This window comes from Marmota marmota, unplaced genomic scaffold, assembly GCF_001458135.2.
Source record: "Marmota marmota marmota unplaced genomic scaffold, marMar, whole genome shotgun sequence".
Taxonomy (NCBI): Eukaryota; Metazoa; Chordata; class Mammalia; order Rodentia; family Sciuridae; genus Marmota; species Marmota marmota.
Genome location: NW_026000108.1, coordinates 31,829,888 through 31,857,333, shown reverse-complemented (window position 1 = coordinate 31,857,333; position 27,446 = coordinate 31,829,888). Strand labels below are relative to the sequence as shown.

The following is a 27,446-nucleotide window of genomic DNA, read 5'->3' as shown; positions in this document are numbered from 1 at the left end:
GTAATATTCCATTGTGTATATATACCACAGTTTCTTTATCCATTCATATCTTATTGAAGGACATCTAGGTTGCTTCCACAGCTTCGCTATTGTGAATTGAGCTGCTATAAACATTGATGTGGCTGTGTTACTGCAATATGCTGATTTTAAATCCTTTGGGTGTAGACCAAGGAGTGGGATAGCTGGGTCATATTCCTAGTGCTGAGACTGAGGAGCAAGATAAATTGACATAGACATTATATTGCAGGATTTTATTTTAATCCTTGCTCAGATGCTGTGTGGAGTTAAAGTTGAGATGATGTTTGATCACCCTTTCTCTTTGTGCTATCATTAGCTAGCTTTTTCAAAGAAGGAAAAGTGAATTTTCCATTGAGGCCATAGTGGTAGTTCCCTTTCAATATTTGATAAGAAACTCAAGAATTATATCTATATTATTTTTAATCTTTTTAAAATATTCATTTTTTAGTTGTAGTTGGACACAATACCTTTATTTTATTTATTTACTTTAATGTGGTGCTGAGGATCGAACCCAGGGCCTCGCCCATACTAGGTGAACACTCTACCCCTAAGCCACAACCCCAACCCTGTATTTAGATATTTTAGGTCAATATTTCTTGAGGTGTTAATGAAACAGTTGCCTTTTTCATGTTATCTAAGGATTTCTCCTACAAATGTTTATTGAGCCTACTCTGCGCTAGACTGCTGTGCTGACTGATGGAGGTCAGTGCTGGTGGGAGACTCCATCAAATTAAAAATGATAGTGAAGCAGAGTGGTTGATGCTGTAGTAGAGATGTGCTTAGGCAGACCATGGAGCCCTGGAGGGGCAAGAAAAGCCTTCACCTCTACCCTGAATCTCAGAAGAAGCGTAGAATTGGCTGGGGGGTGGGGATGCTGAGGACATTTGGGAAGACAGGGAAGATGACGTATGTGATCAGAGTGTCCATGGGCCTCTGAAATCGTGAACTCAGGTGTAGACGATTTTACTCTTTAGATCTCTCACTCCCTTCACTTCACCCGTCCTCAGCCTTGGCGGCACAGTGAAACCACCCAAAGAACATTGAACACCCTGACAGGCCCAGTCCCAAGGTAGTTGAATCAGAATCTTTGGGAGTGTCCTTAGGAGCAGAACCGGGGCATCTGTATTTTTTTAAAGCTCCTCAAGGAATTCCAACGTGCTGCCAGGGTTGAGAACGATTATTCCTTTCGTGCCTGTTCCTCAGCTTTCTGAGGCTTTTGATCCCTGACCTTTTTCTTTCCCTAGCTCTTGGCTTCTTTGGGTCTCATTCCCTCATTCTCTGCTCTACCCAGATCCTGGAGGGCATCCTCCTCTGCAGCATGCCTGAAGCCTTCTCCCATCCCCCTCTGTGACTGTGTCTAAATATTGTCCCTCTCCTCAGTTCCCTGCTAGACCCCTCCACCCAGCCTGCTTCCTCCAGGGGAATTTTTATCTTCATAGAGAAAAGGAAGGCTATCTGTTTGTCTTTTCCTCAGTTTTATGTCACTATAGTGACTTACAGATCTGTCTCTATTCTTATTCCCTCCTGTCCCTTCTCATGTGAAGATGTGTCATTTCTCTTGGGCAGGTCTGACTCTTTCCCATCTGCTGTGGTCCCCTTCTCTCATCACCTGGATTCTACCACATTGGCCGATTCCTCCTTTGTGACCACTCTCCCCCTCTCTCCTGGCTTCTGCTTCTATAGCCTCTGAACAGTAAAACATGACAAAGATGCTTGTTGTTAAAAAACAAAATTTTTTCCCGTAAGCCTGGATCATTCTCCAGCTACCATCTTGTCCTCCCCAACTTTGTAGTAGTAAAGCTACTTAAGGGTCTCTCTTTGTCCACCTCTGCCATTATCCTGAAGCAGATTTGTTTGAGGTCTCTGATGTCCTTCTAGTAACTCAGTTCACCAAACTCTTTTCCATCTTTGCCCTGAAATCCAGGTGGCTAATGGAAACCTCATCTTCGTGTCCTGGTCTGCCGCTGCCGCTAATGAACTACTACTGAGCATTTAGTCCTGCAATTAGGCGTGAAGACGCTGAGTCTTAAAAGTTGACGATTTGTTTGTGGGTGGGAGCTGGCTGGGGAGACTGCAGAGCTGCAGGCTGCTTTGTTCTTGCACAGCCCACCTTTTATAGGGCAGTGGGAGGTTCAGTCTTAACTATGGCAGAACATATTGAAAACAACCAACTTGTTTGCTAGTACTAAGAAAACATTCTCCCCGGTGACAAAACAGGATATGCTCTCATGACATGTCAGGGAACATACATCTAAAGCATGTAGCAGATAGTACAGTTGGGGCCTTATTTTTCTCCTTAAACAGGGTCATCGTGCCCCACAAGAATTAGCCTAGTGTGAGGAGTTATTGCTGTCCTGCCATATGCCGCATTCCAGTCTCCTTGACTTCAGCTCATAAACAGGAACTCCCAAGTGCGGATTCTTCAAGGTGCACTTTCCATGACCTCAGGAGATTGGACCCCAACACTGGTCAGGAGATGATTGACCAGAGCTGGAACTCTTTTGGAAAAAAGCTACTGTCCTCTCCTCACTGTCTTAGCTGGACTATCGCAGTAACCTCCCAACTGACCTTAATGTCTAGGTCTTGCTCCCCTTTGATAAAGAGCAGAGTCCAGGGCTGGGGATGTGGCTCAAGCGGTAGCGCGCTCGCCTGGCATGCGTGCGGCCCGGGTTCGATCCTCAGCACCACATACAAACAAAGATGTTGTGTCCGCCGATAACTAAAAATAAATAAATAAATATTAAAATTCAAAAAAAAAAAAAAAAAGAGCAGAGTCCATTCTAATGCCAGAAAGTAGGAATGTGGAGATGGAGCCAGCCCTGTGAGTGGTGAACTTATCAATCAGGGTCCTCCAGAGGAACAGAGTCAGTAGGATTAACATTTTTCATACATATATATTCATACATACATATATATGTGTGAATGATTATAAAAGGGGATTTATTAGATTGGCTTGCACATTCAAAAGCTGAGGAGTCCCACAAGGGCCATCTGTAAGCTGGAGAACCAAATGAACCAGTAGCTGCTCAGTCCAACAAGCTGGAGTCTTAGAACAAGGGGCACCGGTCATGTAGCCCTCCCTGGGGAGTTACTGGTCAAAAGCTGCTTTGGAAAAATAAAGGAGCTGGAGTCTCATGTCCTTGGGGGATGGCAACAGCAATAGACACTCCACTAAAGAGAAATTCAGCTCTCATCTTCCATGGAGTCCTCCTTCTGGATTTGGCTCCACCTGAACCCCATTTTATTGGACTGTGCCACCCACATTTATGGTGGATATCTCCCCGACTCAGTTTGCTGTCCCACATGACAGCCTAGAAACACCCTATCAATACACCAAGAAACGTTATTTTATTTTTTTTTAATAATTATTTTTTGGTTAGACATAATACCTTTATTTTGTTTACTTATTTTTATGTGGTGTTGAGGATCGAACCCAGGGCCTCACACATGCTAGACAAGCGCTCTACCGCTGAGCCACAATCCCAGCCCCAAGAAATGTTATTTTAAAAAATGTTTTTATTAGTGCATTGTAGTTATACATAATAGTGGGGTTCATTTTTAACACATTCCTAAGTGCATATAACATAATTTGCTGTATTTCAGTCTTTAATACTTCCCCTTAACCTTCCTAACCCCCCTCTGCCCCATTCCCTTTACTCTGTTGATTTTTCTTCTGTTTATTTATTTACTTTTGTATATTTTTAGTTATTGATGGACCTTTATTTTATTTATTTGTATGCAGTGCTGAGAATTGAACCCAGGGCCTCACACATACTAGGCAAGCGCTCTACCACTGAGCTACAACCCCAGCTCATGTTAATTTATTTTTAATTGGTACATTATAATTATATATGAAATTGGAATGCCTTGTGAAATATTCATACACGTACATAGCATGATTTGGTCAACTTTATTCCCCAGTTCTTCCCTTTTCTCTCCCATCCTCCTTCCCTCTTGGTTGCCTGCCTCTACTGATCTCTCTTTTATTTATGGGAGATCCCCTTTTTAATTTTTTTCCTTCTCTCTAGCTTCCTCAGGAGAGAAAATATTGAACCCTTGACTCAGGGACTTGCATTTTTTTTTTTTTTCAGTGATATGGCCATTGTGATTGTATTAATTCTGCCTCTCCATGAACATGGTAGGTCTTCCATTTTCTAAGGTCTTCTTCAGTGTTTCATAATTTTCATTGTAGAGGTCTTTTACCTCCTTAGTTATATTTAGTCCTAAGTTGTTGTTATTGCTACTTTCTAAGGCTACGGTGAATGAAGTAGTTTTTTTGATTTCTTTCTTGGTGGACTCATTACTGGAGTAAAAGAAAACTATTATTTTTTGTATGTTCGTCTTGTATCCTGCTGCTTTGTTGAATTTGTTTATCAGATCTAGAAGTCTTCCCAGAAGCCTCTTGATCCTAGATATCTCTCTGTCCAATCAAATTGATAGTTCATATTAACCATCACAGTGAGTGTGATGCCTCTTTCTACCTCATTCCACTGTTCTCTGATGACCATTGCTGTTTTGATCTCTTACTTTACATTGATTCTTTAATGACTTTCTGCCATAGTCATCTCCTTCTTTGAGAATGTGGTGGTGGAAGATACCAACATAAAAACAAATATGCCTTACACACGCTCACATATAATATACACCATAGCCTCCAATTCATTCTACACACTACTACCTTAGGGTCAGGTCCAAGTCCTAGAGCACACTTCACAGAACCCCTGGCCAGCTCTTTCCCTTCTATGTGCCACCTCTCCTTTCATGTCTTGTTGGCACAGGATCCTCAGGTGATAATCTATCCTTTTCCCTTCAGATCTTCTACACCCCAAGAAGAGAAGACCATTTTCTCCTCTCACCTGTCAGCCACCCTCTTAGCTGATTTCTGTGAATATTGTGTGTCTGTTCTTCCACAGAAACAAAAGCATGCAGGAAAGGTGGGAACTGTAAAGTGATAATAATCTCTAGAGTGTTTTGAGCTCTTATGATATGCAGCCATTAGGTTAAATGCTTGACAAGTCATCTCTTAGTCCTCAGCAAAGCTCTGGAAGGGGTAGCTACTATTATTATCTCCATTTTTACAGCAAAGAAATGGAGAGTCTAAAAAACTTGCTTTTTGTGTATGTTGAAAGTATCTGGTTTTTATTTCTTAGGTCCCATGATTTCCAAAGATAAAAAGCTAAATATTAGGTTTTAAGCAACTTTATAAGATTTTTATTTCACTTAAATAGAAATGTAAATCTTCTCCCTCTGAACCCTTGAGGAACTTTTATTTTTTCATAGTGAAACCCTGTGCTGTGTCTCTTGGGTACAAAGAAGCGAGGGGTGCCCAGATTTATTGTTCCATATCGTGCCAAAGCTCTCTGCAGGCCTTTTCACTGTCAATCCTCACATCAACCATCTACAGGAAATACAGAGCTGAGTTTGCACATCTACTCTGTGCAGGATGGTTCTGTTCTAACCCAGCCTTCCCCTCCCAAACCCACCATGATTTTTAAGCAAGGGAGAGAGTGACCTGGTCACTGAGAGGGCCGTGGGATCCAAAAGCCTTATGAGAACATGGCTAAAAGTTGTGATATGTCACTTAGAGGATATTAAAGCTTCTTACATATTAAAATCACCTAGAAATTCTGATGGCATTCTTTCTGAAAATGTTTATAGTTATAAACAAATGAAATTTTCTCCCTAATAACATGCTAGAATACAGTACCTAAAATCAGAAAACAGCTTCATAGAAGTTGGTTGCTATGCCTTTTAGGAAGCTAGCAGGTTTCCACTTTCTCATGTCACTTTAAATTCTCAAGGGAGTGGACCTTGTATCTATGCTGTGGATATGTCTCGGGGAAAAGTTCATGTGTGTTCATTCTGGGGTTTGCTCATATCAAATACTACTCTTGAATGAGATTGAATTATAAATTGGAACATGTTTTTCATAACATGGTAGTAGTGATCAGTCTTAATTTTTTTTAAAAAAATTCAATTTCCCAAGCATTATTTAAAGGGAAGAAACACACTGCATTCTCTATTCCTGTAAACGAGACCGAGAAGCTGAAGTAATTCCTGGGTAAGCAGGATTTATTATAATTTTAAAGAATGTGGCCTCAAATCTAGCCTCTTTGGGTGATAGCCCTTAGCTATCTTATGGGCCACATGGTCATTCTGTTACAAATATGGGTATTGCCTAGAGCACATGGACATTGCCTAGCTTCCTGGAAGATTCGAGAATGAGTGACTCTTCTAAAATTGCCCAACTTGAGTATTTGACAATAAAAAGATAACTCTAAGCTCCCAAACAGGGAGAAATTCTTGCCCTCCTCTTCTGTGAAGATCCCTGTTTTGCTTGGGGGAGGAAGAGGGAGTTGTCAGAATACAATTTCAAGAATGTCAGGAGCTGTGCTTTGGTTCTTCTGCCCCTGGTGTGGAGATCACCAAAGTTGATGGGGAGGGCAGAGGATCAGATAAGAAGGAAGCCATTGCTCAGAAACTGAGAAACTTGAAACCTTTGGAATTCTTCCTGATGAATTTTATTCTCTTCTAGTCTGAAAAACCTTTCTTTCTTCCTAACAAGAGACATACGGAATAAATCACTGATGGTGCGAACAATATCTGAGATAAATGCAACTGTCAGAGAGCTTGCCAGGAGTTCTGCAAGGGCATGTGGTGACTGCAGACAGCTGAGTCTGTATTTTAATTCAGTGGAATATATTCAGATGCCTTTGGGGACTCTGTGACATGTTGTCTGTGGTCCAGGGCTCAAGGCTGCATTTTTAGTAGTAATACTGCTTGTGTTTATGTTCTTGAGAAATTAAGCCATTTCTTCAAAATTTCTGTTGGGCACAAACAGTAAGCCCAGGTCAAAATGTTCCTGAAGACCTGAGCAAACTCTAATGGAGATTTGGTTTTCCAGACATTCGGAACACATTTTCTAAACATGGATGTATGGAACATCACTGAACAATGACCTCTCAGGTTAATTGAGAAAACTGGAGCCCCAGAGGAATTTTGAGCAAAGTTTTTGTTTTTGTGGCTGGAAGGAACTATAGAATACAAATGTGATATAAATGTTTGGAAAGGGGATGATTTTCAGGTTATGAAAACTGAAGACCAACCACCAGAAGGAAATGCTTTTATATGAATTCAAAATGCTTTTTTTTATTCCAAGTAAAACTTAGATCCTCAGATGTCTTAGCTTTTCTAAAAATCGACTTCTGAGTATCCACACTAACCCTTTTATTTGCTCCTGTTTAACATAGGAACTGATTGTGAAATAAGGAGGGGAAATGGGTCAGTTCTGCAAGAGTGTATTATGCAGCAGAAGCATTGATTCTTTCAATTTTCCTTATAAAAATGTCTGCTCATGCTGCATAGTAATTCGTGCCATCAGCACCAGCATCTAATGACCAATTTTCCTTTTCCCCAGGTGACTCAGGTGCGGACACCTTGGCAGTGTTTATGGCCAGCAGCGGAACCACAGACGTCGCAAATCGGAACAGCCCAGCCACACCACCAAACACCCTTAATCTCCGTTCTTCACACAATGAACTGCTGAATGCTGACATAAAACACTCAGACACCAAGAACAGCACACCTCCCAAATGCAGGAAAAAATATGCACTGACTAACATCCAGGCGGCAATGGGCCTCTCGGATCCGGCTGCACAGCCCCTCCTGGGAAACGGCTCAGCCAACATCAAGCTGGTGAAAAATGGGGAGAACCAGCTCCGAAAGGCTGCCGAGCAAGGACAGCAGGACCCCAACAAAAACATCAGCCCCGCTGCAGTCATCAACATAACTTCTGAGAAGTTAGAAGGTAAAGAGCCCCACCCACAGGATTCCTCCAGCTGTGAGATTTTACCCTCCCAGCCCAGGAGAACTAAGAGCTTCCTAAATTACTATGCAGACCTGGAAACCTCAGCCCGAGAACTGGAGCAGAACCTTGGCAACTGCCATGGGGTCGGGGAAGAGAAAGCCCAGCCAGGCCAGGGCCAGGTCCCTGCTGCCATCATCGGGAATGGTGACTTGCTGCTGCAGAAACCAAACAAACCCCAGTCCAGCCCGGAAGACGGGCAAGTAGCCACGGTGTCCTCCAGCCCAGAGACCAAAAAGGATCATCCTAAGACAGGGGCCAAAACCGACTGTGCACTCCACCGGATCCAGAACCTGGCGCCAAGCGATGAGGAGTCGAGCTGGACGACATTGTCCCAAGACAGTGCTTCCCCCAGCTCCCCGGATGAAACAGGTACCCCTGGGAGAGGTGTGGCCTCAGGTGCACTTCCTGTTGGTGTTTTAGTTATGGATGGAGTAATTCTCTAAGCTGACTGGAAATGCCCTTTTCCAGGCCAACAAGAACATGATAACATTAATAATAACATTAATTAATAATAATTAATTAATAATAACATTAGGTTAAAACTGGGCAATTTGTATGAAGAGCATTGTTAGAACCAACCACACTTTAGGTTAGTTTCATTTTGAATTATGCATATGTTATTTGCTCTGGGAAAAGAAATAGGTCTTGTTGGTTAAATGCAGTGAAACAACATCAATATAAAAAGTCATACTGCCTGAGTTTAGGCGAGGTAGTGCTATATACCACCTCGAAATACAGGATTTTGGGATTCTTTTTACAAAAAATAAGAAATATAGTTATTAGAGGCAAGCTATAATCCAATTAAGAGAATCAAGAGCCAGTGTGGTGGCGCCTGCCTGAAATCCCAGCATCTTGGGAGGCTGAGTCAGGAGGATTTCAAGTTCAAAGCCAGCCTCGGCAACCATGAGACGTTTAACAACTCAGTGAGACCCTGACTCTAAATAAAATACAGAATAGGGCTGGGGATGTGGCTCAGTGGTCGAGTGACCCTGAGTTCAATCCCCAGTACCAAAAAATAAATAAATAAATAAAAGAGAGCATCAGCTATTTTAAAGTTCTCGGAACTTATTATACCCAAACTAATGAAAAGTTAAAAGTTTAAAACATTAGAAGTCTGTTCCTTAAAGACATTTTCCTTTTGACCTTTACTGGGGAATATTTGATTAGCCTCTTCAAGTGAGATTGGAAAGTGATGTTCATTTCTCTTTAAATGAATTTAGAAGTCTAGAATTTTAGTGGGTCTAATTGAGATCTATCATCTGGTACTTTGGTCTATATGTGTAACATCTTTATGTATCAGAGGAGTTGCATTATGACAGAAATAAACAAGGTCCTAGAAGTCAGCTACCTTTTATCTCATTTTCTCAGGATCCCCACTCTTCTGATCAGAATGCTGGGAGATGTGGGAGCACTTTGTTATATAGAAATTCAGTGTAAACAAGATTCACAAGGGAGTCCCAGCAGCTGCCCTGGTGGGTCTCAAGGCTGTGTTAATGTTGGACAGATATAACAAGTAGAACCAAACACCAGGAAAGGAAATAGCATTTTTCCAATCTATAAGGCAGATAAATAACAGTAAGGAAAAGGAGAAGGAGAGAGTTCAGACATTAACTTGTTTTAAAAAAAGAAGTGTTTTTGAAGTGCCCTTTAAAGGCCTGGTACTTTCAGTGATGGATTCTCTCATCCTCGTGTGGCTGAATATGGCAGCAGAGAGGTATAGGTGAGTCCATTTCATCCCATAAATTCCTGGCCCTGCACATCATGGGAATCATAATTGTGTTCTGTAATGTCGTTGAGCCCTCAGCTCTCTATTACTTTTTACTCACATAGAGAATTCATGTCCTATACTTAATGTACATTGTCACCTGCGGGTATGTGAATCTACAAAAGCTATTCCTTGGGCATCTTTCATCCAAACTCCACCTCCTGTTTTCTGGGCCATCAACCAAGGCCTCTCTGCCTGCCTCTGGTCATGGCAGCCATGCGGTGCTTCCAAACACAGCGTGTTCTCTTGCAGTTAAATCTTAAATTAACTGGAAGATACTACAGCAAAGCCTCCCCTCCCTCTCACAGTTGCCTCCTTCTCCCAAAGATGACTGCTACCTTTTTGGAGGGGCTAATTTTTTTAATGAAATAATTTTTTAATTAGTTTGTTATAGTTATACATAATATTGGGGTTCATTTTTATAATTATACCAGCATGGACCATAATGTGTTCCACTTCAGTCCCTATTACCTCTCCTTTCTCTCCTCACCTCCTTGCCCTGTTCCCTTTCCCTACTCTGATTTTTCTTCTATTTATTTGTGGGTTTTTTTTTTTTCATTTAGTATATTATGGATATACTTAAAGGTGAAATTCACTGTGGTATATTCATATATGTACACAGGAAACTTTGGTCAGATTCATTCTGCTGTCCTTCCCTTTCCTGACCCTCTTTCCTCCCCTTCAATCCTCTCTCTCTACTGCACTGACCTCTGTTCTATTTTCATGGAATCCCCCACCACTTCCTCCTCCCCCTTATTTTGTTCTAGCTTCTGCTTATGAGAGAAAACACTCAACCTTTGACTTTCTGGGTCTGGCTTATTTCACTTAGCATTATATTCTCAAGTTCTATCCATTTACCAGCAAATGCCATAATCTCATTCTTCTTTATGACTAAATAAAACTCCATTGTGTGTGTATATCATATTTTCTTTACCAATTTATCTGTTGATGGGCACCTAAGCTGGTTCTATAGCTTGGCTATTGTGAACTGTTGCTGTTATAAACATTGATGTGGCTATATCCCTATAGTAGGCTGATTTTAGATCTTTTGGATATCTACCAAGGAGTGGGATAGCTGGGTCCTTTTGTGGTTCCTTTCCTGATCTTTTGTTTGTTTGTTTGTTTGTTTGAGGAATCTTCATATTGCTTTCCAGGGTAGGTTATTCCATTTTGCAGTCCCACCAACATTTTATGAGTATAAAGTCCTTATCTTTTAGAGGTACATACTAATATAATAAACTAATGTATATAACATAGTATAGTTAGCCCTATTTGTGGGTTTCACATCTGTGTATTCGGCTTACTGTTGATCAACAATTTTTGGAGGAAAAAATTGCAACTGTACTGCACGTGCATGTATATCACATTTTCTTTACCAATTGCAACTGCACTGCTCATGGATAGAAATTTTCTCATATCTCTACACAGTGCAGTATAGTTACTTACATAGCATTTAAAAACGTATTACATATTATAAGTAATCAGGTAGAAAGGAGGATGTACATAGGTCACATGCAAATACTGTACATTTTATATAAGGGACTTGAGTATCCCTGAATTTTCATATTTACAGGAGTCCTGGAACTCCCTGTGAAGTCCCCAAGGGATGACTGTGACACCCCCCAAGGGATGACTATATATAGTAATACCAGTAATAATGCCTAAAATAATTGGGGTAAGGGATGAAAAAAGAAATAGAATTGGCCATAAACTGGCAAGTTGTTAAAACTGGGTTATGGGTTTTTGAGGGTTCATGATTCTATTCTAATTTTTTGTCTGTAAACTTTACCATGATAAGAAGTTAAGCAAGAAAAATTAAGTAGTTTTTATGCTTTGCTTTTTCTATTTTTATTTTATAGGTCAGTGCCTTTTAGAGTAAGGGTGACGGGGTGGTAGCGGCTCTCCTGAGTCCCTGAGTGTAGATGTTTTGGATCAGGTGTCTTCGAAACAGTGTGTCAACCAGGCCTGAAGATCGCATTTTGAAACCATCCTAGAAGCCACACGTGCTTTCCTTCAGAATGGTTGCTTTGGGACCTCAGCACCCATTTGATTCAGCAAGCTGCAGTGTCTCGAAATAGTAACATTAATAGTTTTGGGAGCTCTCTTTTGACATAGCCTAGAGCCAGATGTGTCACCCTAGTGAGATAGAACCACTTCATATCACAGCTCGGAGCTTCAGGTAATAAACACCACATAGATGAGTAAGCAGAATAAAATAAACGATTTTTCAGCCTTAGTAATTCTTTGGATTTCATCTTTCCAGTAAGACACACTGTTAATGTTTGAAATGATCGCAATCATTTAAATTAAACATTGTAAGTAATGGGAAAATAAGTGTTCATTATATGGTGTTTTTCTTTTTTGGTACCAGGGATTGAACCTGATTGGGGCAGTTGGCTACTGAGCCACATCCCCAGCCCTATTTTGAATTTTATTTAGAAACAGGGTCTCACTGAGTTACTTAGCACCTTGCTGTTGCTGAAGCTGGCTTTGAACTCGTGATCCTCCTGCCTCAGCCTTCCAGGCCACTGGGATTACAGGCATGTGCCACAGCGCCCTGTGTATATATACATTGTATAACAAACACAAATGTTAGCTATTGAGAGATAAGAAGAAATGAGAGTCTTTTTAAACTACTAGTGGACAGTGCCATAGTATGTGTATAAAGAGTGTATATTTCCTATTTGCCATTAACATTCATCCAGTGGAGTGTGTTTTATGACTTAATCATGACAAAATCATCTTTGGATTATGTGCTGTGCTTTGGGAAACTAGAAAAATACTTATAATAAATATTTATAATATTAAAAATACTTATAATAAATACTGAGGGGTATCCTTTTCTGAGTTAGAATGCCATTTATAAAATAAAATGCATTGCCTAACCTAGAGACTGTCGACTTTCTACTTCCCTTCTTTCTGAATTGCCCGCTCCTGCTTTCCATGGCCCTCCCACCCCAGTCATGTCTACTGTGTGCTGCTGATCATTTCCTCATGTGTAGTTGGTCCTTGGAGAAAACAAGAGGCTGTTAGGGAAAAGAAAAGCACCTCTTAACATCACATCACTGGGCTGCCGTTTTTTAGGGAGTCAGAGAGTGCCTGGATCCTGACTCTAAAACAAAGGGTGGTATTGTGTTGATAGTTGGAAGTGAGAACTTGAATGAGGTTCCCGATGGGTCTGAGGCATGCTTCCTCAGTGGCCCCAGGTAAGCACAGTAGTTCAGTAAATACACGTCATTCAGACTGTGTGGTCTCTCTGTTGATTGCTTTTCATTTTATGTTTGCTTCATAAAAACTTTTAGAAAGGTGCATCATTTTGAAGCTTCTGGGATACTGGCGTCTGTGGTGCCAACGTGTAAGTAGGATTTATTTGAGCTTCACAAAATTGGAGACAGAGTATGATGCTAGGTGGATTTTGGTGGTTGTTGCTGGGGATGGAATCAGGGCTCTGCACACATGAAGCATATGCTCTACCACTGAGCTACATCCCCAGCTCAAGATGGATTTTATGTAATAAATAACATTTCAAGGTTAGCCTAATGCTCCAGGCCTAATGCTCCATTGCCTTATTAAGAACATGGGGTCTAGACTCAATTTCCTGAATTCAAATCCCAGCTTTGCTGCTCACAGGTAGTTCACGTAGCTTCTCGCCTATAATATGGGGGCAGTGGGCAGTGGTAGGGTTTGGCATCAATCTATCATTAAAGGTTAAGTGAGAGCATCTTTAAGGGACTCTTAGAGAATAGTTTCTAACAAGAGTTTAATAATGATGGTTATCAGTAACAGTGGTGTGACATAAAAATTCAATTTTATCTTAATTACAATTTGCTTATATTTTAGTTAAAATTATCTGGATCCTCGGGGCATTGATTGGTTCATCTTTGTATTGTCAGTGCCTGGAAGGTAGCAGATGAGCCTAAATAATTAAGTCATGATTAATTGAATAAAAATGAAGGCCATCTACATATCCCCAAACATCCCTGATGCATTGAATAGGTCTTTTGTCATTATATCTTAATCAATATCTGATTTTGGTATTGGCTGCATGCTTTATAACTTAAATGGTCATGGGGCTCAGTCACCACAGTTACTGCATTAGGCATGCTGAAATTCTAGGCCTTGTTCTTGGTACTTTCTCACTGTCAGGTCACCACACTGGGATGAACTCTGGTCTTTGGACACCGTGTCCAGTGATTTTCCATTGTACCACGGTCTTGAGACAGGCATATGGCCCCAGAGGCTGAACACATGAGGCTTGATCCTGTTCAGCCGGATACATGTAGTGGTGATCTTGAGAATCTAGAAAATGGAAAATTATATTTTAGAGGATCTTTCCATGCTGGTAAGCAATTCAGCTTACCAGAGGAGATGGCATTTAAGCCATCTAGAAACCTGCCTAGACCCTCAAGACTGCTGTTGAGTTCTTCTCAGGGCTTGCTACCTTCCTTAAAAATTTCCACTTAGATTTAGAACTTTATCGTGTGCATGTGTGTGTGCATCTCTTCATGCTTTGTGTGACATGTAGTGAGAAGCCTCGTAAATGTTACCTGTCTGCTGGTCGGATGGATGGAGCTGGATCATGTCACCCTGAGTGTTCTCTGATGTCTGCCGTGTCTGCACATCTATAGACATAGAGAAAGTGAGCACAGCTGGTAAAAATAGTTGGTAGAGCACTTGGATAGGGCGATTCTTACTTATAGTCTGGGCTCCAGGGAGGGATGAAGAACTGGGGCCAGTAACTCATTCCACCACTGTTCTCTGCATTGGCGTCCATAGGTCTGTAAGTCAGAGGAGCCAGTACCAAGGAAAAGGGCCAAATTGATTTCAGTTGCCTTCGCATTTTGCCTGAAATTGCAGGTTGAGCCACGTTGCTATAGAGTTTGAATTCTTTGATGTTTTAAGTCAATTGATTTCCAGTCTCAAGGCAAGCAGAGTGAAGCTCTTTTGTAGGCTGAATAGTGCATGAGAGCGAAAGCCAAGGCACAGACCTAATTATGTCAACACGACGGGCAGCACTTCTTATTTCCGGCATCAGCTGACCTAAGGTGTTAGAGCATTGGATAAGTTTGTATTTTTTATACTTCTAGAAACCTCTTCTGAATGTTCATTTTTATCTCAAATGGCTTTTGGTAGTTCAACCATAAATTTTCCTCTTTTAAGATTCCAGAATATAAGAAAGGCCCAGTTTTTAGCTGTTCTGCCCTGCTGGGTTAATTTTAATCTTTCGAGCACTGATTGATTCACTAGCCTTCCTGTCTGTCTGCTCAGCTGAGAGTTCCGTGGTGTGACAGGAGGAATTCAAGAAGGCAGATGTGAGATATTTCCAAAATAGTTGGGGCACACTCTGTTCTGGGGTAGATCATGTGTTTTCTAAATGAGATTTTAGTGCCTTGGGGATAAAATGTAGCAAGATATTTCTTATCTCACCCTGTGAACTTAAGGAAGAAAATGATTTGTTCCATTGGTAGTTTTGGAAAATTCTAGACACAAAATGTGTTCAGGTAAATGTTTAAAGATAATTTTGTGTTGCTTTCTATAATGAAGTATGCTAGGTACTCCAAGGAGCAAAAAGGCTATATGATAAGGTGAGTGGCAGCAGAAGTCTAGCAGTCTGTGAACGCACTCAAGACAGCAGATACCTGTGAATCAGACCCAGAAAAGTGTCATGAGAGGATAAAGGGCTATGAGTGGAAAAGGCAGAAAAACACAATCAAGACACAGCAAAGCTAACATTTAGCAGTACCGCTCAGCTCTGGAGGGAATTTGGCATGTGAAAACAAGGTTATTCCTTTTGATGAAAGCTTAAGAACATATACTGTATTTGTCCACTTTCCTTTACAAGAATGAAATACCTGAGGCAGACTACTTTATAAAGAAGAGAGGTTTATTTGGGCTCATGATTCAGGAAGTACATGTCTAGGGGCCTTCCTGCTGGCAGAGTCCTGGGGCAGCACAAGTATCTGCCTGGGTGGTCATTTTCTCTCTCATTATAAAGCCACTAGAATTCATTCAGGGGGCCTCCACCCTAGTGACATTATTATATCTAATCAGTCCCCAAATGCCCCACATTTAAACACTAGAATTAGATTAAATTTCCACCTGCTTAGTAACTATTAAGACCAGGGATTAAACCCTTCATGAGTTTGTTAGGAACAAGCCCTACTCAAACTGTAGCAGAAAGGAATATCAGTAATGGCCATGCTTCTATCTCAGTTTAGGAAACATTTGTTGCTTGCCTCGCGCACAGGAGCTATGCAGAATATGAAGAGAAAGCGTGTGACCCTAACTTTAGGCAATGCCAAGGCAACAGGGTACCATGAAAGCTTCAGAGCTCAGACATGGACAGCGCTGGGGAGTCCACAGACAACCCTGTCTTTTCTACCTTTTCTGCTTACTGCACTCTCGCCTCTCATGGCCAGTTTCTGGTTCCATGTCGCACGTCCTTCCTGTCTCATACACACTCGCAGACTGCGAGACTTCTGCCACCACTCATGGCACACACCTCTTGCTCCCTGGAGAACCTAGTAAGCTCTATAATGGAAAGCAACCCAGAACTGTTTTGTTCCATAGGCATTGTTCAGAAAGCCTTGAAGTTCATGCCACTGCTTAGAAGTGAGAAATTTTACATAAAAATATGTACCTCTTGATTCTCTTGTAAATTCAGAAATCTTATAACCCTCAGACCAAAGGCCAGAGACCAGAATCTCTTCTAGATGGGTGGTCCGCTGCTCCACAGGGCGAGGGACTCAGCCCTCCTACAGGTGGAACTCTGACAGCAGAATGAACCAGGCTCATGGTGATCATGCCTGTCAAAGTTGCATACTAGTGCAGTGCCATGGCAGCAACAGCCTTGAGTCTAGGGACTTCCTTTAATCATTGTCATCCTCCTCTCAGCCCCATGCCTTCTGGTCGAATTGTAAAGTGTGACATGAACTGTTAAGCAAAACATGCTTGAAATTTCCAAAGACATCTTTAGATGGCTCCTCAGGGTTTTCCATCTGTTATCTGGTTAGAGGAGGGAAAACATTAAGCTTTTCCAAAGCTAGGCTGTGGGTGGTTCATAAATTTTGTGCCTTAAGGCTGACTCAGTTAATATACCCAGTTAGCTTTCATAACTGTAAAGGGACTTAGCAACCCCCACCCCCACCCTGGCTCTCTTTTGCTGGGGATTGAGCCCAGAGTCTCGTGTATGGTAAGCACACTTTCTATGCTGAGCTATTCCCCCAGCCCCAACCCTTACAATGTATATATTGTGTTTTCCTAATTTGCACCTTGGATGCAAAACAGTGAAATAAAAGCTTCATATTCAAGCAGATTTCACTGAAAAAAAAATCATTTGACTATTAGAACATCATATGTGGTTCACATTCCATGTGGAACGGTCTGAAAGTGAGAGAATGAGATGATCCCAATAATTGGTGTTGGTACCTAAGAAAAGAGTTGATGTTTACCATGTGTAAGCTTTTGGTTTTTTTCCTTTTTGTTTAGCTTCTCTTAGATTCATGCTTGAATGTGACTGAATTAAATCCTCCCAAGAATTCTTCCATAGTGTCATTAGGAACATTGTTAGCTTGATACTTTTGTCTTTCAGTGTTATCAGATGAGTTCTTTCTATGGATCTGCACTGAACTGGTGCATCTGGAATATTAAAAAGGTGAGCTTCATTCTGAAAACGGTTGGTTTGGGAAGCTGACTTTGGTCTGCTGTTGTTACCTGGACACTTTCTCATACACTTCATCGTATTTGTGATATTTAATGGATACAAGATGCATGGCCTCTGAAAGCCTGTTTAATCTCTGGTAGATATATAGAATATTATTATAGAACCTTCTACAATCATTTCTTGGGGTGGCGTCAGAATTCCATGAGGAATTGGCAGAAAGTGAGAGATCTGAGAGGTTCCAATTCCCAACCTTTGGGACTGATTAGAGGTGTGGCAAAGAAAGTTAAAAGGCTGGGGGTGATCAGGTACTTGCTGATGGAAGTTTTTAGGGAGACTTCTCAGTAGTGAGCTAACTTTCTAGACTTGCTCTGCTTTCCTGTGGTGTCCTTTAGCTAATATTTCCATTCGTCCCATTCTTACCATGGACAAGGGGGATATTCCATAGTCTTCTATACCTCCCTTCTTTTCCTAGAACACATGTCAGTCTCTTAGGATTTTTGGAACAGATTCAAAGTACTGGTTTACCTCTGAGAAGTTCACACTAGTTAGCGGGTGCACAGGTCCCAGGGAAATCTCCTGGGACCTTGTGAAACACAATACTGATTTAGTGGGTCTAGGCTGGGGCCTAAGATTCTGTATTGTTAAAAAAAAAAAATTATGAATTTTTGATTTTGGAAGTTCTGCATTTTTAATGAGTTCTCAGTTGATGCTGGTACTTCTGGCCTCATTCACATTATGAGACTGGACTAAACTGTGTCAGTCTGTTTTGTTCACTAGCGGGACCTCAGCAGCTAGAATCAACAGTAACTAGGACATGCTTGTCTTCCCAAAATACTGTGGAAAAATGCTCACCTCAAAATATAGTGATACTGGGTAGATTTTTAAATGTGTAGAACTGATAAAGACAGTGAAGTTTCAGGTGAGTAAGGCATTACTTGCTTGAATTACTTGCTGATTAAGGAGAGAAACAAATGGAGACAGCAATGGGATTTATGGAATTGTAGTGTGCACAAGGAAAAAGAAGCCGCAAGGGAGCAAAAGAAGAGATGGCTCTAAAGTAGTGTTCTCTGATATTTCTTTCTTTCTTCCTTCCTTCCTTCCTCTCTCTCTCTCTCTCTCTCTCTCTCTCTCTCTCTTTCTTTCTTTCTTTCTTTCTTTCTTTCGATTGAACCCAGAGGCTCTTAACCACTGAGCCACATCCCCAGCCCTGTTTCATATTTTATTTAGAGACAAGGTCTCACTGAGTTGCTTAGGGCCTCACTAAGTTGTTGAAGCTGGCTTTGAGTTCAGGATCCTCCTGCCTCAGCCTCCCAAGATGCTGGGATTATAGGTGTGCACCACTATGCCCAGCTGATATTTCTTTCTTGATCTTGGGAATCCTTTGTATAATCTCAAAAATAATTGAACTTTAAACATTTTTCATTCATATGAATTATACCTATCAGCATTTATCTCATTAGAAATTAAATCTGAGATATTTTTAAAGTTATTCATTTAAAAGATAAGAAACCCACTAATGTTATCAACATAAATAATTTTTATGAAAAGCAAATGTTTTTCCAAAATAAAAAACAATTTAGTGAGAAAAGTGACCTAGTTTTATATATTTAAAAATCTCTTCCTTAATTTTAATTAATTAATTAATTAATTGATGCCAGGGATGGAACTCGGGCATGCTCAATCACTGAAGCACATCCTCATCCTTTTTACTTTTTATTTAAGAGAGGGTGTCACTAAATTACTTAGGGCCTTGCTAAATTGCTGAGGCTGGCTTTGAACTTGCAATCCTCCTGCCTCATTAATTTTATTTCTTTAACTGATAACACAAAAACATAAAAATTCTACTTACTAATGGGGTATCATGATGTTTTGATACATGTATGTGTTCTATAATGTTTAAATCAGCTGACGCATTTCTGTGTTCTCATTTATCATTTCTTTATAGTAAAGCCTGTCAAAGTCCTTTCTTCTAACTTTTTGAAAAGTATAGAACAGTTGAAAATCTCTTTAATGCATGGTTTGTTTGAAGGCAGCTGGGTTCTCTTATCTGCTTCTACCCTTTAAATATATGGGATTGAACCAGGGTGCTTAACCACTGAGGCACATCTCCAGCCCTTTCTATATTTTTATTTAGAGACAGGGTCTCACTAAGTTGTCTAGGGTCTTGCTAAGTTGCTGAGGCTGGCTTTGGACTTGCGATCTTCCTACCTTGGCTTCCTGAGCCACTGGGATTACAGGTGTGTGCCACTGCTCCCTTTATATATCTTGATGAATTGTTATGGTGGTGTAGATGGAGAAAATCTTACACATACAGATGTGTAGATGGAAAAGAGGTGAATATTTTAATAGCCTTTCCAGTAATGGTGGAGCTTCTTTTATGTTAGAGTTACATCAAAACTCCATAATTGGTAGTTTCTTAAACGTTCCTTTTAATTTGGAATCTGCATCTATAATTGTAACTTTTTCACACTCTGTTAGATCAAAATCTATTGGTTCGTCCTACATTCTCAATGGATGCTTACCCACACATACTTTGTAAAATCATGCATTGGCTATTTGGAAAATTTTGTGAAATAAGTTATGAAGATCTTCCAAATGTTGACACATTTCATTATACAATGTGAAAATGCTTCATTTGTTAATCTCACCATCTCATCAGAAAAGTCTGCTTTTTGTCAAGTTGACAGTGGCAGATACAATTTTTCCCAAATCCTGATTTTTTGCCTGAAAGCTCCCATTTTATCATTGGCAACAAATAGTGTCAGTTGCCTTCCTTAAAGCGATAGGCACACATTTTTTATTTTTGAGAAAATGTCTGTGCACATTTGAACACCTGTCTGTCAGGTGTTCTTTCAAGCAAAAGAGGTGATCCATGAAAAAAGCAGCTAATTCAGATGGCAACTTGGTCACACTTGTGCTTTTCCTTAAAATGACAGTCCAATATAATTTATGCCACTATCTTGCTTCGTGCTGAGATGCCAAGAATTTATCCCTCATTTTTGGTGCCCCCATTGCTAATTGTCAACACAGTGAAAAAGGCTGTAAATAACATCTTAGTATTATGAAAATATCTTTCACTTCAGATAGCCCCTGAAATGCCCTTTGGGAAGCTTCTAGACAAAAGGATCAGCTCCCAGCGGTTTGGTTTGGTTCTGAGATTAATTGTGAGAGAGGTCAGATAGGTAAGTGGAAGCCAAATTAGTGAATGCTAATGTTGAATTGTGAAAATATTTTTGTGTATGGAAAACAATTGATGCTTACGAGGAAAAGAAAAGGACTGTTTGGGTTTTTTGGTTGTTTGTTTTTTTGTTTTTTTGGTGTTGGGGGTGGAACCCAGGGCCTTGTGCATGCTAGGCAAACACTCTACCCACAGAGCTACATCTCAGCCCTAAGACCGCCATTAGTAAGGTGGAGTTTGGAGAAGGTGCATCTGATGTTGGTGGCTAGAATATGTTGGTGGGGCAAATGAGGCTGGCAGTTACAAGAATCTGACAATAATTCATATGATATGCTCAGTCCCGGACAAGACAACTAGTTTTAAAAACAGAACAGAACTGGAAGAAAGGACGAATCACTAGGATTTCATGATTGATTGGATGGAGAGGGAGAGGGTAGAGTTAAAGATGTCGGATTTTCAGTTTGAAGCAAGAAGTGCTTGTTTTTGGAAATGGTGAAGTTGGGAGGAGGGGCTAGTTTTTGGAGAAGGGTGACGGTTTGGTTCCAGATGTTCAGTTGAGACGATGTGGGAATATCAGGAGTGATGTCCTCAAGTTAGAGTTGTGGCTCTTACAGAAAAGTCCGGGGAATTCAGACTTTGTCTTCCAGTTGCCAGGTTGTTTCACCACATCTACTGCTGTGCTGTCCTTTTTGGTGTGTGATGCTGTTTTAACCATACTTAGATTTAAATGGTTGATAAGGCTGGGGAAGCAACGTGGGTGGTGTAATGAGATGGGATATTATTAGATTCTGCCTTAAAAACAGTGAAATACTTAGGATAGCTTGAGTAATCTGTTCTCTTTGTTCCCACTTGGAGTATTAAGCTCCATTAAACCATACTTCTGGAAAAATGGCTAAGTATCTCATTCACCAATGATTGAGCTGTCAAATGAATCTAGTGATGACACAACCTGTTTCCTTATTTCTGCTTCTCTAGAGTAAAGCAAGGGACCACATTCACGGAGACAAACATGCTCATGCACTTACAAGTTGTCATGAGGGTCTCTGCCAGGGAAGGCCCCCAACAGGCTTTACCAGGTGGCATTTATAATATTGGTGAAATGACTCTGGCCAGGGGCCTAGTTGAGAGGTTCTGTTAAGAATGGACTCATTAGTCAAGTTTATGAGACTGAAATACTAAAGCCAAAAATATCCCTTTATCTAATTTGTGAAAAGAACAATCACTTTCCCAGGTCTTAGGTTTGTTGATATTACATGGTCAGTGTGCATGCTCAGTGGCAGTGTATTATTATTTCCCAGTGAGAAATTACTGTAGAACTGCAAGAGAAGCCAGGCATCAGCAGGGGTTGCTCAGGAAGCATGCACTTGGCCAAAGGGGAGTCAGATGAATTGAATGGGATAGTCTGATGATGTGTCCGTCCCTTCTCCCCTTTAAGGAAGAAGCATCCCTTATCTTGCTGCCAGGGACACTGAGTCCTCAAACTGAAGGAATTCAGGTTCCTTCTTTTTTGGAGAGAGGGAAAGATTTGCTTTCATAAAAAGATACCTGTTTCTGATCAACAGAATTATTCTTACAACTCGGTCGTATTTTCTGTTGAATCAGTTATGCCGTGCTGTATTTTAGAGCCATCTTTTCTCATTCTCATGCCATTGGTTGGCTTTGATTCATCAGCCAGTTCAACTGTTGTATTTGAACTTCTCTTTCATTTACTCATTTCAGCATTAAGTCACTGTTTCCTCCAAGTTTGGCCTGGAGTCAGTGAACCTCAGAATCTCCTAGATGTTTATTAAGATGTGGCTACCTAGGCCCTACCTGGGCCCTGTAGACTGAGACCCAGGAGGTGTAGGTCTCGGGAACCTTAGGAAGTTCCTCCAGACGCTAGGTTTAAGAATCATAGCTCTAAATCCAACACCAAGTCTTCTTCCATCAGAGCTTCTGTTGTGTTTAAAGTGCTGTATCTTTAGTAGAATGGGCACTGATATGGCTAAAAGTGAACAAGAATCACAATCCCAATAAAAAACATGGAAAACTCATTTTCTTTTCAAATTAATGTCGTATTTGATTCTGGTAGGATCAATACGTGTTCATAATTGCTTCTTTGCTACAAAAATTAAACCACTGGAAGTCTCTCCTGATTTTTAGTTTTTTTTCCCCTGCTACTGGGGATTGAACCCAGGGTCATTTTACCTCTGAGCTTCATTGCCAGCCCTTTTTATTTTTCATTTTGAGACCGGGTCTTGCTAAGTTGCTGTGACTGGCCTTGAACTTGTAATTCTCCTGCCTTAGCTTCCCAAGTCACCAGGATGATAGGCATGTGCCACTGTACCCGATTCTCCTCTTGGTTTTTAAAATATTTTTTTCAGTTGTCAATGGACCTTTATTTTATTTATTTATATGTGGTGCTGAAAATCGAACCCAGTGCCTCACACATGCTACGCAAGTACTCTACCAAAGCCACAACCCCAGCTCTCTCTTCTCTCATTTTTGACCCTAAGTTGGACCTGTGACGTGTGTGTTATTGCAGCATAGAAATTGAATATTTAAAATCCCAGCATTGTCCTGACAAAATGGATGATTGTAGCCAGGTCACTTAACATCAAGCATTTCCTCCTCTGTAAAATAGGGTTAACAGGAGCACCTGCCTCCTGGGGTAGCTGATAATTAACTGAAATAAGGCACACTGAGCGCTCAGCAGAAGGTTTGCCAGGCAGCCAGAGCTCAGTAAAAAAATTGACTTTATAAATACCCTTATATGGAAACAACTCTCCCATGAAAGGAAAAGCACAGAAAGGGAATAAAAGAGGGGTGGTGATTGTATGCACAAGCAGAAAATAACTTCAGATAAGCAGAATAAACCAGGACATGTAGAAGGAGGCCATTTTTAAAAGAGTGTGGAACTTGCCAATGAACAGCTGGCCTGTTTTCCAGCGACGCCCAGAGACATCAGCTAGTTTATGGTGACCCAGGAGTCTCAGCCTTTGCTGAAAGGGTAGGGAAGGGGGCGAGTCTCAAGGTGGTGCATGCAGGACCCGGGACTAGACATTGGAGAGCTGGCCCTGCTCCTCACACTCCTACTCACTGGCTTCCTACAAGGTCTACTGGCAAGAGGGGACAAAAGGCACCAGCCATTCCCTTCATACATTTCTCCTGATCAGTTTTCCAAGTGTCCTTTTTCACATTCCATCCACAAGGCATCCATAACTGCTGTCCGGGAGACGCCAAAACTCTTAGTAACTGTACCAGGAGATAAGGGTGTGGCTGCTGAAATGGACCAAAAAGCTGTGTCGGTGACCTGTCAGGCGAGGGCCTGCAGTTTTCCTCCTCAAGACGTTCTGAGTATTCCCTCATGCTCCTCTCTGTAGTAATTTTAGTCTTAATTGGCAGCTTTCATCACTTCAGTATGAATTTGTTGTATTTTTGAGATCAAGAGGGAGGGAGGGAGGGGGGCAAGTCAGGAGACAAAGGGAGAGAAGGTGAATGGATACCCATTGGGGGACACTGTCATAGAATTTTTATAACTTTCTGATTTCAGAGTATTTTGAGCAGTCCCATAAAATATATTTAAGGGCCCTCAGCCCACCTTCCTAAGGGGTAAGATGTGTAGCATTCTCATTTAAAATACCCTCTGGTGTCTGCCAATCTTATAAAAAAGCAGAAAGTGGTAGAAAAGCCTAGGAAACCCAGGGAGGTGCTGATTTGGGGAAGGATCCCCAGGTGATAGATCTCTGTGTTAATCAGTGTGCCTTCTTAGGGAAGAGGGATTAAAGGTTGAGTGCTTGTCTGTATTTGCTTCTTCTCTCTATTCATTTGCCAAAAACAAATACCTTGCTCCATACTCTGGGATAGGAATTAATAGGAGGAAATTGAGGCTCTCTTGGTATGTTTTTCTGTATTCTTTACACATGGTTATAAAAAAGTTAAGCAGGATCACTTAGTATCTATTACTCTGGCCCACATCTAAAGGGCTCTGAAGATTATTTTCATAATCTTAACCCATTTTGTCCCATTGTCCAAGATGTGGAACACCTAAAAGACTTACATATATAAATAATAGATAATTTAACTGAAAAATATAAGCATATAAATATAAAATTAATGTAATACAATATAGGAGCTCTAGATTATGATTTCCAACCTATTTTAATGCGACTGTGTTAATTTTGTTGAAATATTCACAGAATTGAAAAGTTGGAACTTAATGGGTTAAGGATTGAATGGGTTAATGTAAAAAGGGGTGAAGAAGCTTTAAATTGTTAAGACATGCCCCGGGGACTCTTTATTAATACCAGGAAGCAAAATAAGAAATTTAAAAATCACAACTCAAGCCAAAATGACCAGAAGTCAAGGTAGTCAGCAGACTGAATCCCCCCTTTTACTACTTTCTTTTCCTCCACTTGACTCCATAAACCCAGTGTATATCTTCATGAACTGAGTCTTGGAGTCTTGTGTTTGCTTGGCAGGAAAGGAAGAGAAGGTATCTTGCACAGTTTGGAGTAGGCTGATGAAACAGTTTTTTAAGTGATGGGTGTTATTGGAGATTTGATAAATCACTGTTTAATCTCTGTTACTCTGCCCATATGGGCACGTGTGGACGGACCGTTCGTTTTCTGCACTACAGCACGTTTGGTCAATATTTTATCAGGGTAAACCATTCTCCTCATGTTTGTTGTAGCTCCGTAAAGAGCCTTCTCGGTCTGAAATGTTTGGAATGCCAGGCTATGGGAATGCTGAGCTGTTTGCTGAACCTGCCTCTCTGCCTCCGTATCCATCTACCCATCCACACTAGTGGTTATAGCACTTTCACAAAAACAAACAAACAAAAAACACTTTTTAAATTTTCAGGTTGGATACCTGATACAACCGGAATATTTCCATGAAGTTGGGCGTCAACTAGACAAAGTATGTCAGTTTTAGGCTCAATATTACTTTATGGAACATTTTTTACCATTAGACAAATACATGTATATATTTGCTGGTTCATGATAGGAAAATGTGTTTTTGACTCTGACTTATATATGATAATGATATATATATGACAATATATATATGACAATGATAGAGTGGGAAAAGAATGATATTTAGAGTCAAATAAGCCTAAGAGGTCAAATTCTAGATCTGCTGCTTAGAGTTATTAACCATCTCAGAGCCTCAGTTCCCTCACTTTTAAAAAGGAGCTTATGTTACCTACCTCAAAATATTTCTGTGATGACTGAGTTAGCTAATAATATATGAGAGAATATATGCCAAAATTTGTGCAAATTTATGAGTATCTCTGTGTGTTATGTATGTGTATGTGTGTATTTAGATATATATAATGTAGGGTATATACCTGGCGCATAAGAGACAGTAGTCTTTCTTCCCTTACTTTTATTTTGTGTTGTTTCCTAAAATATTAGTGATGTGCATTTTGGATCCCTTTGATTTGGTGGTGTTATTGTTCCAAGATATTATTGTAGAGCCAGCAGAATGGAATTCACACTAAAGTAGATTTCACAGGTCCAGGTCCCAGAGGCTGTTGGCCCCTGGAACAGCAGGCAGGCTGAAGATTTACTACAGATAAATAGATGATGGGTCATAAGGAAAAGTGTGTGTTGCCATTGGCCATGGACTCAGCCCATTGATTCTCACCCTGAGGGTGCCTTATATTCTCCTGGAGAGCTTTGAAGAAGGATCTCTGCTATGACTAGTCTGTGACAGGAACACTATTTTTTAAAAAGCTCTGGTTATCAGTGTTTATGAGACTTCTCCACATCTTTCCGTTCCGTGGTTGAGGTTGAGAATCCCTGATTAACTTTTCAGAAATTTACTTTCTTCCCTTGTAAAACGCAGTTGACAGTACCCACTGTATGGGAGTGACAACCACCACAGTTTACTGAATGCCCCTGTGTTACAGTCTATCCAAGCATGATGAAATTTAATCCTCACCACAGCCTACCTGGTGGAGGAGCTTGATTTCTTTATTAAGAGACAAGGTTGGTGAGGTTTAGAAAGCCTTTAGAATCATGGCTAAAGTTGCATAGCCAGGTGACCAGAAGGATCAGGGATTCACACCAAGGTCTGTCTGTCAGTACACACCCCACATTCCATTCTTTTACATTCCTGATAATGTGAGTGAAGTTTAAAAATTCACATTTGAAGACGGAATGGTAGGGGAAGAATCCTTTTCTGAAACAGTAACCTTAAGTTTTGCAAGCTCATCTTTCAGAAGCTTTTTTAATGGCCTCATTGTAGTATACTGTTTGATTTTTCTCCCCTTTCTTTTCTCTTCTCTGGCCAGTCTATTGCTGATCTCTTTGAGGCCAGGATTTGCTTTCCCTGAATCCCCCAGTGATTGTTATCTTTGCTGCCATTGGATTAGAAAGTCTGTTTGCATGGTATTTAATCTACAAATGAAGTGTCTGTGAGGCCATCCCCTGGAGCACATCCCTCTCTTCCAGTGAAGCTGTGGCCACACAGAGATCACCCTGAAGCTCAGCAGAACAGACACCAAGATTCAGTAGGTTTTATAATAGTCTGTGCAATGCATGCACTTCTGTAAGTCTTTATAAACTGTTTATTGTAGTACAACTGAGAATAAATAATCAAGCAAGCAAATTAACAGATAAAGTAAATATGTAGTTTGAAAACCCGACACATTTGTGATGTCCTTGGGAAAAAATGTACCTTCTATTCGACTCAGGGGAAATTAAAAACTCTTGTGTTTTATTGATTTCCACTAAGCTTATCTGCACATTGTTTTTATAAAAGCTAAGTGGTGATGGCAAGGCCATAATTTTTGGAAGCATAGATTTTTAGATGCAGAAATTTGGGTTTTTGCTTCCAGGAAGTGAACCCTTTCTGCAGGGGAGGCATCCACCTCTGGAAGGTATTTTTCCTGCTGTGTGCATCAGCAAACAGCAATGGGAGAAGGCATCTTCTCTGAGCTTTGCTGGGCTTTTTTCCCACCCCACCCCCC

General features: G+C 40.7%; 1 protein-coding gene across 21 annotated transcripts in view; it reads left to right on the top strand.

Moving 5' to 3' along the window:
- Nucleotides 1-27,446, top strand: part of Apbb2 (amyloid beta precursor protein binding family B member 2) — a 406,998-nt gene that overhangs the window by 237,286 nt on the left and 142,266 nt on the right. For all 21 annotated transcript variants that reach the window (XM_048784374.1, XM_048784375.1, XM_048784392.1 and 18 more), the window contains one exon: nucleotides 7,436-8,254. In XM_048784374.1, coding sequence (XP_048640331.1) covers nucleotides 7,436-8,254 — 819 coding nt within the window. The remainder of the gene's footprint in view (nucleotides 1-7,435; nucleotides 8,255-27,446) is intronic.